This window comes from Stenella coeruleoalba (genome assembly GCF_951394435.1).
Source record: "Stenella coeruleoalba genome assembly, chromosome: 6".
Lineage (NCBI taxonomy): Eukaryota > Metazoa > Chordata > Mammalia > Artiodactyla > Delphinidae > Stenella > Stenella coeruleoalba.
The window spans coordinates 49,698,277-49,714,073 of NC_137151.1; the positions used below are offsets into that span (position 1 = coordinate 49,698,277).

At 38.7% G+C, this 15,797-nt stretch overlaps 1 protein-coding gene across 1 annotated transcript in view; it reads right to left on the reverse strand.

Moving 5' to 3' along the window:
- NEB (nebulin) overlaps positions 1–15,797 on the reverse strand; it is a gene marked incomplete at its 5' end in the record, with an annotated part of 219,214 nt that overhangs the window by 132,501 nt on the left and 70,916 nt on the right. Inside the window, 12 exons of the mRNA XM_079925461.1 lie at positions 480–587; positions 3,626–3,730; positions 4,214–4,417; positions 4,706–5,017; positions 6,078–6,185; positions 6,273–6,377; positions 6,651–6,854; positions 7,308–7,619; positions 7,964–8,071; positions 9,907–10,011; positions 12,205–12,408; positions 12,605–12,916. Coding sequence (XP_079781587.1) covers positions 480–587; positions 3,626–3,730; positions 4,214–4,417; positions 4,706–5,017; positions 6,078–6,185; positions 6,273–6,377; positions 6,651–6,854; positions 7,308–7,619; positions 7,964–8,071; positions 9,907–10,011; positions 12,205–12,408; positions 12,605–12,916 — 2,187 coding nt within the window. The remainder of the gene's footprint in view (positions 1–479; positions 588–3,625; positions 3,731–4,213; positions 4,418–4,705; positions 5,018–6,077; positions 6,186–6,272; positions 6,378–6,650; positions 6,855–7,307; positions 7,620–7,963; positions 8,072–9,906; positions 10,012–12,204; positions 12,409–12,604; positions 12,917–15,797) is intronic.

Consider the following 15,797-nt stretch of genomic DNA (forward strand, 5'->3'; position numbering starts at 1 on the left):
TTGGGCTAGTCTGGCACTGATCAACTGCCTTCTTTTCATGATTTTACAAGGGTGAATTGTAATGGCAAGTGTCATATGCATTTTTTGAATATTGTATATTAAAATGCTATATAAAGCTAGGCCCTGATTCTCACTGGGAGAACTTAAGTTTATGAGTCACACTTTCTATAAGCACTGTGACAATTTTTATATAAGCATCTCCAAGCCTGCAGCTACACTCTAACAAATTCCACATGAATGGATCTTTCTCTGTTCTTGGTGGATCTGCTTTCACTGAAGATACTGTGACTTAGTGGCTATAAAACTTTTCTGTAAACATCAAATTTTTCATTTCCCTCAAAACTAGGTTTTTGAAAAACCCTACACAAATACATCAGGATATACTTCCAAAGGGCCAGGAAAGTTCTTTTAGAAGATTTAATTCAGTGAAAATGTCACTTCAGACTGACCACATACTAGAAGTAAAACTGACAACTCACATCACTGATGATGTCCCTGGAGGCCTTGGCTGCCACAATCGGTATGGCATCACTTCGCAAGTCGTAGCCTTTCTTCTTTGCTTCTTCGTTGGCGAGTTTATACAGACTCTAAATTTCGGCAAAAAACAAAATCAGTTACAGGTTGACATTCATATCCAAAAATGACAGACGACTAAAATAATTCACCAAGTTCTACACGGGTAGGTGTCTGTAATAATGTCACTTTTGATAGTTCTAAGCTTTCTGTGGTTTTGGCTGAAGTTGAGACTTAAGCATGATACCTATATGGAATATGGCACCTTTGTTTTTTTTATTTTAAAACTTATGTTACATTAACCATATACAGATATTATTCATGGTTTTAAAACTTTTAGTTATAACAATGAATCAGTTTTGGAAAGAACTGGAAAAATTAAGCTGAAACTCATGGGCCTAAGGTGGCAAAGTGTGGACAGAAGGGACACTCATTTGATCCACATTTATTCTGCACTGACTCTGTGCCATGACTGTGCTTGGTACTTGGGAAACAAAGATGAATATGAGGCCTCTCCCATCTTCAGGGTTTCTGGGAGAACTGATGGAAAGACTGATAACCTGCGGAACAAGCTGCCAAAAAGTCAGACCATGAAAGGTGTTTTAACCATATTATTAAGAATGAGCTCCACGGGACTTCCCTAGTGCCGCAGTGGACAAGACTCCACGGTCCCAATGCAGGGGGCCTGGGTTTGATCCCTGGTCAGGGAACTAGATCCCACATGCATGGCGCAACTAAGAGTTTGCATGCCACAGCTGGGGTGCCTGCATGCTGCTACTAAGAAGCCAGAGAGCTGCAACTAAGGAGCCCTGGGGCCGCAGCTGGGGAGCCTGGCTGCCGCAACTAAGGAGCCCACGAGCCATGGCTGGAGAGCCCACCTGTCACAACTAAGACCCCACGCAACCAAATAGATACATAAATAAGTAAATATTAAAAAAAAAAATTGAATGTTAAAAAAAAAAGAACGAGCTCTAGGAAGGAGCAATTTATTCTGAATTGAAAATCAGGAAGTTTCCTCAGAGGGCATGGCCTTGGCATTGGACCCTGAGTGATAAATATGGTTTCAATAGACTAAGATGGTGGTCAAGGGCAGAGGAACTTCCATGAATCAAAGTACGGGGCAGTGAAAGTGCAGGGGCGTCAAGGGGCGGGGTGGTGGTGGGGGGGCCCGGGGGGGCAGTGCCAGAGGAAGTGGCAGGACAGAAGTGAAAAGAATCGGGAGTCGGGCTATGAAGGCCTGGTGCTAAGATAACTTTATCCTTAATTCTATAGGAAAAGGGAAACCAACAACAATCTTTGAGGAAGAGTGACATCATCAAATTTGCATTGTATCTTCCTATCCTAAATGAGAAAGAAACACAATAGAAATGAACTAAACTGACAGAGAATAGTCAGAGAAAGCAGACCAGGCGGGTTAGGCAATCGGTTCAGGCATTCTTCCTGGGCCTCTTCAAACCAGGGGCAACATACAACATCTCTGAGCTTTTGCAGCAAAGACAGAGTTGACAGTTCCAGAAATGCTGAGTGGCTAGTTACAGGGACCCTTTGTCTCTCAAAATATCTGCTCATATAGCACACGCTTTCCTGTAACACTATGGGACCTATAGTGCAGGTTCAGCTGAAAATTCACTTAATTTTGATTTCAGAGTGGGACTTGACAATTTTAGTTTGGGGTGACAATTAAGAGCTAGTTATATAAGCATTAAAATTATAGTTTGCACCCCTGAAAAATAAAATGACTTAAGGTGGTGGCTAGTCAATCTAAAGTCTCTCAGTTATATTCTGCAGAAGAGTAACACGCTGTTGATTTATGCTGTCAAAGAAACAATATTTTCCTTGCTGGTAGCACAAAGCTGGAAGAAATAACTAATACATCATCTGACAGAATCTTAGAGTCACAAAAATCTCCACAGGCTTAAACCAATAGGCTCATTCTAAGAAAAACATGCAGAGAGATAAATGTCAATCTTTGAACTGAGATTTAAGTTGCCAAATGTATAAATACAAGATAGAGGAAACCTAGTTTAAGCCCATGTAAGTTGTCTTAGGGTTTTGGTTGAGCCCAAGTCCCACGCACACCAGCACTGACATAGCCCCAAGGAGCCCCAAGGCACAGAGTGCAGAAATGGAGGATAAATGTCCAGAAGAGGAAATGCAATGTCGGCTGTACCCTACACTAGTCATTCCTCACTCGCAGGATTTTGTTTGGTTCTGAGAGTCACATTCCAGCAGGGGTGTCATGTGAGGAATGCCCAGGAGCTTGGGATGCTTGGATTATAAAGAGAACCTGGGGTGAAGTGGCAGCGCAGGCACACAGTGCCTATGGAGTTGGCACAGTTTGGTTCTGCATGGTCTTAGAGGGTTATGTGGGTCTACAGAGAGAAACCATTGACCCAATACATGAAAAGCATCTTCTAAAGGAACTTTCCAGAACAAATAGGTTGATTTATGAGATTTATAAGCACCTCGTCACCGAGAACACTTAAGCGAAGGCAGGATGACGACCTATTGGGCGGGGACTCCTGCACTAGAGGAGACTGACCTCTCAGCCTAAACATCTGTGATTAGGATATGGGGGCACACGGCTCTATGCTCACAGAAACTGAACAGGAAATGGGCTTGCTAATATATTTATATATTGACAGATCCTCTCTGTCTCTGTCTGTCTGTCTCTCAGTGTTATTTGACTGTACTGTGATTTTAATCCTTGACTTAAATCTTGTACATTAAAAATCTTAAATTTTGACCCTAAAGTACAATTTAGGAAAAATCAGTCATATGTGGCAAATACACTTAGCACAGCTATGTAGCATAAGGAGGAGATAAACGTATTTTGGTCTATTGCTAATTTCTTAAATTAATAAAAAAGGAAGGTCTAATTAATCTTCTGGTTACTGCTTAAATCATTCATTCTTATAACTTGCACTTCCGAAATGATGTGTTACTTGAAGACTGATGTTTAGGTAAGCGAGAAATGAAAGAGTTGGTATTCACACGGAGCAAGAAAAGACATTCTTTACAAAGTTGTCATTTAGTATTACATCACCATGGAATGGATTAACTGAAATATGAAACACCATGCAAATGTCATAGAATTAGCATCTGCTCCCACCTGACTGTAGTTGATTTTGTTCACTCTTGCCTGCGTAATTTCTGGTGTATCTGGTGCGATGTGGATCTGGGTCTTGTCTTTGTCCCAGGCTTCCGTGTATAAACGCTAGCAAGGAAAATATAAAATGTCATCAGGAAAAAACTTCAGTGTATTGTTAATCGGAACTTCAAGGCCACAAGAAGTTTATAAAGAGAAATAACAAAAGGTTACATATTTTATACACATTATGTATTTTACACGTATCTTCAAGTAAAGTAACCAGTTCACAGTAGAACATATATGTATGAGTGCCTTCTTATACTCTGAGTTGTATGCTTACAAAAGGAAATTCAGAATATCTTTTATGCAGAGATGATTTTCCATAAAAATGTACCATTTTATCAGAACTACGAAATAACTACTGAAGTAAATGTTAAAATATAAATGACATAGACATTAGGTAGACAGATATGGATAGATATAGATAGATAACAGACAGATATCTTTTGTTGCTCACTGCTCTATTTCTTTCTTCTCCTGATCATGCTTCTTTTCCTTTGGTTTAGCTTTAGGAGTCCTACCTTGGTTCTCTGAACTCTGAAGCCTCACCTTGTTCATAGTGATGGCGTTGTTCTTGGCCAACACTTGTTCCAGAGAATCAGTCACGCTGGTAAACCTGAATTTGTCTGGAGGCTGGCGATAGATTTTATCACTCAAAATTTCAGTTGCCCTTTTGCATTGTTCCACATCCAAAGAGCCAATGGGAACCCAGCCGATGCCTCTCAGCCATTGGAGATCTGCCTTGTACATATTCTGTTGATACAAATAGCCAATAAATATTTATCTCTGGTTTGGGAAAACATTTCATCAGAAGGATATGAAATAAAGTAAGAACACTCTTGAAAACGTAGTTTGGTGGACAGGCAGGGTATCAGACAATATTCCTTTTCGGTCTGGAGGGTTTGACATTTAACACTCACAGGAAAAGAAGAAATGTTATGCTCCACTTGCAGGGGCTGGTGAGTTTGGTGCCACTTATCCAAGGGGTGTTAATTCACTGATTTCCCACCTTTGCACGGCATTATGATCCTCAGTACTCACGTCGCTCTGGAGGTCATAGGCATGCCGAGCGTGCATGACGTCGTTCTGGTCGGGCAGGCAGGTCCACTGGTGCAGGTAGTTCTTGTAGTCTATGTCACTGACCAAGGTCTGGCACTTCTTGGCCAGCACCACCCCCAGCATGTCCACTGGGCTGCTGAACTTGGTCTTCCACTTCTCAAAGTCCTTCTTGTACTCCCGGTCACTCTGGATCTTGGCCACATGCATGGACCACATCATCTTGGGGTCATCACGTATCGCTCGGGCACCAATGTGATGGCCAAGCTGCTTACGATAACCTTCTTTGTATTTGAACTAGAAGAAGAAAAATACTGATAGTCACCTAGTATAACTTTTAGTATAAAATGATTAGTAGGCTCAGATTTTCCTATTCATTAAAAACATGTTTCCCCCTGAAATATAAATAATATGTGTGTCTGCATCTTGTAAACCATTTCGAAAATAAAGCTTGTATATGTATACACAAAATAAAATAAAAAGACATTATTCTGCCATTCAGTGATAACCGCTGATGAAAACGGCTTTGTGTGTGTGTGTGTGTGTGTGTGTGTGTGTGTGTGTGTGTGTGTGAGAGAGAGATTAAAATTAGGAGTCATACTGTATATGGATTTGTACCTGCTTATTTCAGTTATTATATAAGCATTTTCCTGTGTCATTATACATTCCCTACAAACATGAATTTTAATGACAGCAAGTATTCCATTATATTGGTATATATTAATACTTTTAACCATTCTGTGATCGTTGAACATTTGTTTTTAAAGTATGATAGTTACTTCCCATATTTTGGATATAAAGGGAACATATGCTTTTGACTTCACAGACAAAAGAAATAGAAGGACAAACATTTCTAGAAACGTGAGCAAACCCATATTTTGAAGTAAGTAAATATCTGCAGCCAATCACAGGATGCAGAGATAAACACATGGTGCGCATGGATGGTTAGACTTTAAATAGAATAATGTGTCCCATTCCTTCAGCCCTTACAGGTTCATTGGTTTACAGGGCATGAATGGGCTGGGTTTGGAGGGGATCCTATGATGAGCTCAATTGTATATAAGTACACATCATGTGGAAAAGCCAAAAGGCTGTCTGAGCGATAGTCAAGTAGCCAGTGCTTTTGTTCAGCAGGGAACAGACAGTATTTTGAAATGCATGTTGCTGTGGACTCAGCCATACCTAGAAGTTAACCTTTATGTTGAGAGTTTTATTACCATTATGTTAAACTATTTACTTACAAAAAACTGTTAGCTAGAACCTTAACTTCATAGCTTACTTGCTCTACTACATATCTTTGAGAGAGAAAGAAATCTTTGAGCCAAAGCTGAGCAAAGAACTCTACAGGTGCACTTACTTCACTTGCAATGTCTCTGGAGGCCTTGGCCATCCTGATGGGAATGGCATCTATCCGCATATCATAGCCTTTCTTCTTGGCTTCTTCTAGGCCAAGTTTATAGTGTTTCTGAAATAGACATAAATCATCGTAAGTTTGATATATAAAGTGCAGTGCAAGAAAAAATATATCATGCACCATGAATACATTGCTTACCTCACTGTAATTTATTGTGTTTTGTTTAGCAAGTAAAACTTCAGGGGTGTCTGGCATAATGTGGACAGTGGTTTTATCTTTATCCCAAGCTTCTGTATAGAGATGCTGAAAGAAACAAAAAAAGGATGTGACTAGTACAGGCCAGTGATGAATCTGGTTCTTAATGAGAGTAAAGAGAGCCCACTCTGTGAGTCAGTACTTGTGACACCATTACATCTAGGTGTCTCATGTCAGTAAGAAGCACAAAACTTACTTAAAAACCACTTTAATACCAAGCAAAATAATTGAATGTCATTTTTCTTTTATCAAAACAGATTTCAGTGTTTACATACACACATACAAAAATTGACACCCCGCTCAAGTAAAAAAAGGACTTACGTGGTTCATGGTAATAGCGTTGTTTTTTGCCAAAACCATTGGGATGGAATCCATAAGGCTGGAAAATGTGAATTTATCTGGGTGCTGGCGGTAAACGTGGTCACTCAAAATCTGGGTAGCTCTCTTGTTCCTCTCATCCTCAAGAGAGCCAGTAGGAAACCAGCCAGTGCCTTTGAGCCACTGAAGGTCGGCCTTGTACAAATTCTGAAATTGTAAGTGATAAACCACTAAACATCAGCATAATGATATGCCTTAAAGAAATAAAAATTTGAATTATAATACATTGTATTATATTATATATTTCAATGCTTGGATTCTTGGGAAATTTAAAAATTTTGCTATGTCTTGTGAATCCACCCAATATTCAGATTAGAAACCTATTTTGAAAAACATTTTAAACAGAACATAGAGAATGACCCAACTCTACTAGATCAATAATCTAGAGGTTTCCATCAAAGCAATCAGTGCTTTGCTGGTTCTTTCTTTATGGAAATAATGATGCTCTCAGATGTCTGTGTGACTGGATAGAGAGTGGGCATTAGTCCAGGGAGGTAGAACTCAGTTGTATAAACTCAACTCCCCTCATTTTGGGGGAACTTGGATACTTAAGTAAGCAGACATGGTGTTTTGTTGGCCAAAGGAAAATCTTATACTCACATCACTCTGGAGGTCATAGGCTTGTCGAGCATGGGTGACGTCAGTCTGGTCGGGCAGGCAGGTCCACTGGTGCAGGTAGTTCTTGTAGTCTACGTCACTGACCAAGGCCTGGCACTTCTTGGCCTGCACCACCCCCAGCATGTCCACTGGGCTGCTGAACTTGGTCTTCCACTTCTCAAAGTCCTTCTTGTATTCCCTGTCACTCTGGATCTTGGCCACATGCATGGACCACATCATCTTCGGGTCATCTTTGATGTCCCGGGCTCCAATGTGATGGCCAAGCTGCTTGCGAAAAGCTTCCTTGTACTTGTACTAAAGGAAACAAAAAGAAATCATGTCTTATTCTTTTTAAGATTAACTTATATTACTATCTTTGTGGCAAATTACAGAGAACATATATTCCAAATATCACCAAGGGTAGAGAGCCACAGATTTAAGGTTTTTTTGATAGTAAAGATTAAAGGCTAAATCCTACAAATTCCATACATAATAAATGCATCCTTGAATTTATCCTCATCTCACACTGCGTCCCTGGGATCATTTCACTATGTTTCAATTTGTTACTTAGAGGACTGTGTTCAATTTAATATTAACTTGAGACTGCTCTGAAGTGAAAATTGCAATCCAATCAATACAAACAAGGGAGAAAGTCTTACTTCGCTGGCAATTTCTCGGGATGCTTTTGCTGCTTTGAGTGGTATGGCATCAACGGGAAGATCGTAACCTTTTTTCTTCAGCTCCTCATAACCCATTCGGTAGTGTTTCTGTTAAGAGATGAAAATCACTTTGAAAAAAGCTATTTTCCATAAACGTCTGCATCATAATGAATCCAACGTGCTAAATATTTTAAGAGCTCATGAGGATAGTACAATATGTGCTCTAGAATACTCAAATGTAATTGGAAATTATGCTTATTGATTTCTGATGGTCCTGTTTTAAACTTGAAAGCTCTTCAATTACTTAGATCAATAAAATTAAATGTCATCTCTTCCCAAATGTTTATGAGAATGAGATAGACAGAAGTAAATTGGTAGAGAAATGAAATGAAATTATCATTTAGGTGCTGTTTTCCAATTAACTTTGAATGTTTCATTAGAAGATTTTGTTAGAAAAGAGCAATGCCTTTAAAAAAAAATTTATTTAATTAATTTATTTTTGGCTGCGTTTGGGTCTTCGTTGCTGCACACGGGCTTTCGCAGCGAGCGGGGGCTACTCTTCATTGCAGTGCGTGGGCTTCTCATTGTGGTGGCTTCTCTTATTGCGGAGCATGGGCTCTAGGTGCGCGGGCTTCAGTCATTGTGGCATGCGGGCTCAGTAGTTGTGACTCACGGGCTCTAGAGCGCAGGCTTGGTAGTTGTGGCGCATGGGCTCAGTTGCTCCATGGCATGTGGGATCCTTCTGGACCAGGGCTTGAACCATGTCCCCGGCATTAGCAGGTGGATTCCCAACCACTGCACCACCAGGGAAGCCCAAGAGCAATGCCTTTTCCCATCTAACACCTCTAGTGGGGGAAAATCACACCTAAAGGACTACGTAGCTAACACATTGTGAAACAAAGTCTATTTCACAATATAGGGCTGTCCAAAAGTAGGATACATATTTTTAGGTAAGAAACAAAGTCCTTCATAATTTTTAAAATGTAAGATTTTTTGAGGAAAGTTTAAATACTGAATTAAAAAGCTTAAGAGAAATAATGTGCTTCTTCAGATTTGTTACATAATTAAATAATTGAGAATCTAATTTAATGCACTTCATTTAGAAACCAGATTGTTTAAAGTGCCTATTGATCTTGGACTTGTTTTTATATTTTAGTCCTTTGTGTCATTACTCTAGTACATTATTTAAGCTAAAGTGTTTGTATTGGAATTTAGAACTTGTCTTTAAAATATTAATTTTTACATCCATTATTTTCAGGAGATTATGCCATGACGACAATAAAAATGAAATTATCCGGCATGAGTTTTTTTTTTTTTTGGTGCATGAGTTTTTTGTGTGTGTGCAAGAGTTTTTTATGCTCACTCATTTAAATTTTATTGAATTTCATGTATATCAGGCACTATACTAGCTAAGCACTGCAGATCAAATATGAATTGTCTCTGCTCCCAAGAAGTTCTTATCCACATAGGGAAGAGCTATACAAACCATTATGTTATAACAACATGCATAATAATGGACTACAATGAACAGAGAGCATATCCTTCCAACTCTATCTAACATAGGGAGTGCCAATTATTTGGATGTTCAGGCTTAAAACCACTAAATGAGGACTCTAAGTCACTTTTAGTTTGTTAATTAACATGATTCAAGTATTCAAAATAAATTCACTGCCTTAGACGCAATTAAAATGAGATTTCTGGGGACTTCCCTGGTGGCGCAGTGGTTGGGACTCCACGCTCCTGATGCAGGGGGCCCAGGTTCGATCCCTGGTCGGGGAACTAGATCCCACATGCATGCCGCAACTAAGAGTTCACATGCCACAACTAAGGAGCCCTCCTGCTGCAACTAAGACCCAGTGCAACCAAATAAAAATAAATAAATATTTTAAAAAATAAAAATAAAATGAGCTTTCTGAAAACACACGCTGAATTTGGAAACTTACATCACTTGTATTGATTAAGTTTGCTTTAGCCAGAATAATGCCAGGTGTATCAGGCATGATGTGGATTTGAGTCTTGTCCTTGTCCCAAGCTTCTCTATAAAGTCTCTAAAATGAGAAATAAGTGTTTTTCAGTGGTGCTATAAGATTAGTGAGTGACACAGTTAACTTCAAACAGTATTACTGATTCATCTAAATTAAGCATCACAATAGCATAAGCAGATAACATAAGCAGAGAATAGATATAGTATTTTTTGACTCATCTGAGACATAACTGCCTTCAAAAATATAGATTATGGATTACCTTTTCAAAGTTACAACTAACCTGCCTGTAAGAAATCAACCCAAGTATTTAAAGCCTTTGCCAACATCATCAAATGGAGCAGCAGTTCTCCACCTGTTGGATTGTGAAAGTCTCCCTTGGTGTTTAACTGGGGGACAGCCCTTATCTTCTGAAAAGATGACATATTCAGGGTATGTCTATATATTAGGGAGTCTCATTTCCTATGTGGTTTATTATATGGTTATACCTCATAATTACTTGGGAGGATTAGGATTCCCCCAAAGGATTTTGTATGAGATTTATCAAAGCCTCTTTTATATCTTGGGGTCATCATCCGTCTTTCTTCAACAGAAGACAGAGGGACCCAAACGAAAATCTCATTGATTTATCAAAACTAGGGGGTGAAAGTCTGATGAAAAACTTTGTTTACATTGTCAGAGAATCTTCCCACAAGATACTTATCAATTACAAAGGCCAAAATGGTAACCAGACAGTGGAGAAAGCTGGCGACACCATTTCACCCAAGTAATCAAAGTTAAAATGATCAGTAATGGGACAGATTGATATTATGTGCCTATATGGAGGAGGATGCAACATGCGCTATCCTGCCAAAAATACAAAACCTGAATCTAATCATGAGGAAACACTAGACAAAACCAAATTTAGGGAGGTTCCACAAAACAACTGGCCTGTGCTCTTCACAAATGTCAAGGACTTGGAAGACAAAGAAGTGAGGAACCAGTTCAGATTAAAGGAGACTAAAGACATGACAAGTAAATTCAACGTGTGGTCTTGGATTGGATCCTGGATCAGAAAAGATTTTTTACTTTCTATAAAGGACACTTGTGGTAAAATTGAGTAAATTCTGTAGACTAGTGTTATTTCAACACTACTTTCCTGATTTTGATCATTGCACTGTGGTTATCTAAGAGAATGTTCTTATTTTCAGGAAATACACATTTAGGGATAGAGTGGCATCAGGAAGCAACTTATACACATACACATACATATACACACACACACACACACACACACACACACACACAGAGCTAAGAGAAAGAGGTGGGAGGGAAGAAAGAAAAAGGCAAAAGTGACAAAATGCTAATAATTGTGGAATCTGGGTGAAAGATATATATACGTATAAAGATGCACATACATAAATTATTTGTACTATTTTCAACTTTTCTGTATACCTGAAATTATTTCAATATAAAAAGATTTTAAAGTCTCATTGGTTCCTTGGACTTATCAATTTCCCTTTGAGGTGTGTAGTGTGGGGTGTGAGGGGTTGGCACTTTTCTCCTTCCTGAACATTCTTACTATGGTCCATGTAACCCAGAGGAGCCAATTAAAGACATTCAGGACTACAATAAACCAAGGCTTGTGAATTTCCATATACCTTTACCCTGGTTCTGGACTAACCTTTCTGATTAGGAAAGATCAGAGTTTCTCAACTTCAGCACTATTGGTGTTGTATACCGGATGATTCTTTGTTGTGAGGGAACTGTCCTGACTTCTATCCACTAGATGCCAGTAGCATGCCACCCTCAAGTTATGACAAGGTCTCTGCGTGCTGCCAAATGTCCCCTGTGGGACAAAACTGTCCCTGGTTGGGAACCACCAGATAAATAGATAACTATATACTCTTTATGACATTTCCACTGTGCCTGTGTAAGGTACTCAGAATATCTCCCTCTGATATACTCTATCGCAACAAAATCTGGGTCTTTAATGCACTCAAGTTTCAAAGAAAAAAATACATTCAATAGTTTTTTCTTTATGATTTGGATAAATAAATAAGCAAGCAAGATTTGGGTGACAAAATTTATACTAACCCATTTTTACATGATCCAGTGTAGGGTAACTGATAATTCAAATGAAGTAACCAAAAAAAAAAACATTATGCTGTGTGATGCGATGCTGTGCTGTTCTACTAATTTATTAAGCAAATACTATTGAGCACCTACCAGGTATCAGGCACTATAATTTCTTTTATTTATTTCTGAAGAGTTACTCACATCACTCCTATTTTTGGCATTTGTCTTTGCCAGAACTATGTCCATGGCATCAGGAATGCTGGTGAACTTGTTTCTGTCTGGAGGCTGGCGATATTTCTTCTCACTGATGATTTCTGAAGCCCGTTTGTTCTTTTCTACTTCCAAAGAACCCAGGGGACTCCATCCTATGCCTCTCAGCCACTCAAGGTCAGATTTATACAAATTCTGTGAAAATACAAAGCAAGCCATCAAAATTCCAACCTCATCTAGACCCTTGACCGAAGTGATTCTATGCATTACAAACAGATGCATTTTAGATATTCAATAATAATTTATCTAGTTTCAGTCTGTCTATGATTAAATGGCTACTCATATGAGATATAAAGTACTACATAAACTATGAGATTTAGTAGAAACTGACCTCACTCTGTAGTTCATAAACCTTTTTAGCTTGAACAACGTCATTCTGGTCAGGCAGGCAGGTCCACTGGTGCAGGTAGTTCTTGTAGTCCACGTCACTGACCAAGGCCTGGCATTTTTTGGCCAGCACCACTCCCAACATGTCCACTGGGCTGCTGAACTTGGTTTTCCACTTCTCAAAGTCCTTCTTGTATTCCCTTTCACTCTGCATTTTGGCTACATTCATGGACAACACAAGCTTTGGATCATCTTGCAGACTCCGGAATCCAATATGGTGGCCGACTTGCTTGCGGTAGCCTTGTTTATATTTAAACTGAAATCAGAGGAAACAGTTCTCTTATTAACATAAACACAGGGCAAGTTAAACTCAGTTTGCTTTGTTTGCATGTTTGTTTTCCAAAACTGAGAATTTCATTTAACTTAATAAGAAATGTGAAAACTTAAGTGGAAGCTTCCAAAAAAACATAATGTAGCTGAGTATCAGGACAGGTTATGATGACAAATTAAATTCAACTAGAGGTAGACATATATATTGGGATGTGCTAGACATTGTGTATGCTGACTCTACGGCAGTATTTGATAAAGCTCTTGTGATATCCTTATGGGAATGATGGAAAAGTATGGCTGAATGGCAAAAAAAAAAAAATTGGGAAGATTCAGGACTTGATGAACAGGCCTAATAGTGTAGATTAATTTATTAAGCGGCAGGGTTTTTTAGTGGTTTGCCATATAATTATGTCACATAAACTTGACCTGTTCGGGATCCATATCTTCATGCACATAAAAACAGCTAAACATGTTAAATTAGAAACAAAATTCCACAAGATCTCAACATATCGCCAAGATAGGTCAAACGAACTACATAAATGTAAGAAATTAAGAGTGAAATCTAGTATTTAGATTCAATTGGGAAAAACTGCATTACTGTTGGATGACAATGACAAGAGGGATAATAATAATGAGAGGAATAATAGCATTTACTTGACACCAGATGCTGAACATACATTACACTTCACAGAAGTAGGTTCTACTCTCTCTTGACACCCAGCTTCATGGTTATGTCTACTGAAAATACTCAAGAGTTTACATGGGTTATAAGCTCAATGTGGGCAATCTGACAAAGTTGCTTTTTAAAAAGTAGATTTTTGTAAGAGATTCTGTAGGGGTACAGATAAAGGCAAATCAGAAGCTCATGTGCTTGGCCTGACCTGGAACAGGAAAACAACACCGAGTTTTGAGGCACTCTATTTTGAGAGGGGTTTTGAAAAAATAGAATAAATCACAAGTGGAATGATCAGAGGATTGAAGGACCTATAAAGCTAAAACCAAAGGAGAATAAGTAAGAAACTTGAAATGTTTGAAGGGGTATCAGGTGAAAGAGGAAATATGCTACTTTTGTGGTGTTCTAAAACACAGACCTGGGCTTCCCTGGTGGCGCAGTGATTGAGAATCCGCCTGCTGATGCAGGGGACACGGGTTCGTGCCCTGGACCAGGAAGATCCCACGTGCCGCGGAGCAGCTGGGCCCGTGAGCCATGCCCGCTGGGCCTGAGCGTCCGGAGCCTGTGCTCCTTAACGGAAGAGGCCACAGCAGTGAGAGGCCCGTGTACAACAACAACAAAAAAAAAACAAAAAACACAGACCTAGGGCTGATCAGTAACATGTTCGAAATAAGGAAATAGATAACGTCAATTAGAGATGATCCAGCAAGGAAACAACCTGCCCTGAAGGACACAAAAATTCTTATATTTGTAAGTATCCAGAGACCAGTTGGAATGGAGAGGAGGTAGGATGCTGAGTGGGAGATTAGATTAAATAACCTTTATCTTCTAACTCTAAATTCTATGATTCTAATTTATTAAATTGAGTACTCATAAAAAATAGCTCTACTCTCCTTAGATTGTATAGATACAAGAACCATTTGAAACTGAGAGGAGATACAATCTCTACAATGGTGGGAAATTCATTTATAGGTAATTTAATTTTAGGGTACGATTTCGAAAGTTTCTAACAGATTTACGTGAAAAGAAATTAGGTACTATCAAATATTGTGTTGTTACGAAAGTATTGACACAATTTAATTTCCTAAACTATCTTTACCTCATGGGGAGCACTAACATTAAATGAAAATGAGTTTACTTTCCGGGGACCGTTCAAGCATCACTACTGCTTTAGGTTCATTACCACATCTATTCATTTTAATGAAGTATTGACCTGCAAGCCCGAGGGTGGGTAATAACACGTCATCTAATTAATTCTCAGCACTTCTGGAGTGCCACAGATTAACTGAATTAGAGAGAAACTTCCCTTATATTCTTAGAATTTATTGTCAGATTCTGTCTTTATTTTTTTTAACCTTTTTAATATTGGAGTATAGCTCATTAACAATGTTGTGATAGTTTCAGGTATACAGCAAAGCAACTCATCCATACATAAACATGTATCCATTCTTGCCCAGACTGCCCTCCCATCCTGGCTACCACATAACATTGAGCAGAGTTCCCTGTGCTAAACAGTAGGTCCTTGTTGGTTATCCATTTTAAAAATAGCAGTCTGTACATGTCAATCCCAAACTCCCTAACTATCCCTTCCCTCCCCCCTTCCCTCCAGTAACCATAAGTTCATTCTCTAAGTCTGTGAATCCATTCCTGTTTTGTAAATACGTTCATTTGTATCATTTCTTTTTAGATTCCTCATATAAGTGATATCATACGATATTTCTCCTTCTCTGTTTGACTTAACTTCACTCAGTATAACAATCTCTAGGTCTTTGCTGCAAATGGCATTATTTCATTCTTTTTTATGACTAATATTCCATTGCATATATGTACCACATCTTCCTTATGTCAGATTCTGCCTTTAGACATGCTTTCTCTCCAAACCAAATCCTTGTTTTGCTTTGTTTCAAAGATTTTGATTAAGAGGTTGTGCTTCCCCATGAAATTCTGGTAATTTATTCTCTATAACCAAAGTTCTCTGAATTTTTGGTGTTTAATTTTTGGTGTTAACAAAATTATATGTTTTAGTGTTTGCAGAATATCTAAGTTGAATACTTATAAAAATTCAATTGATCAATAGGAACTATATCCAGTTTATTTATCAAATTTACTACCCTTTCCAATCATAAATAGAAGTTGCCTTGGGAATTCCCTGGCTGTCCAGTGGTTAGGACTCGGCACTGTCAATGCCATGGCC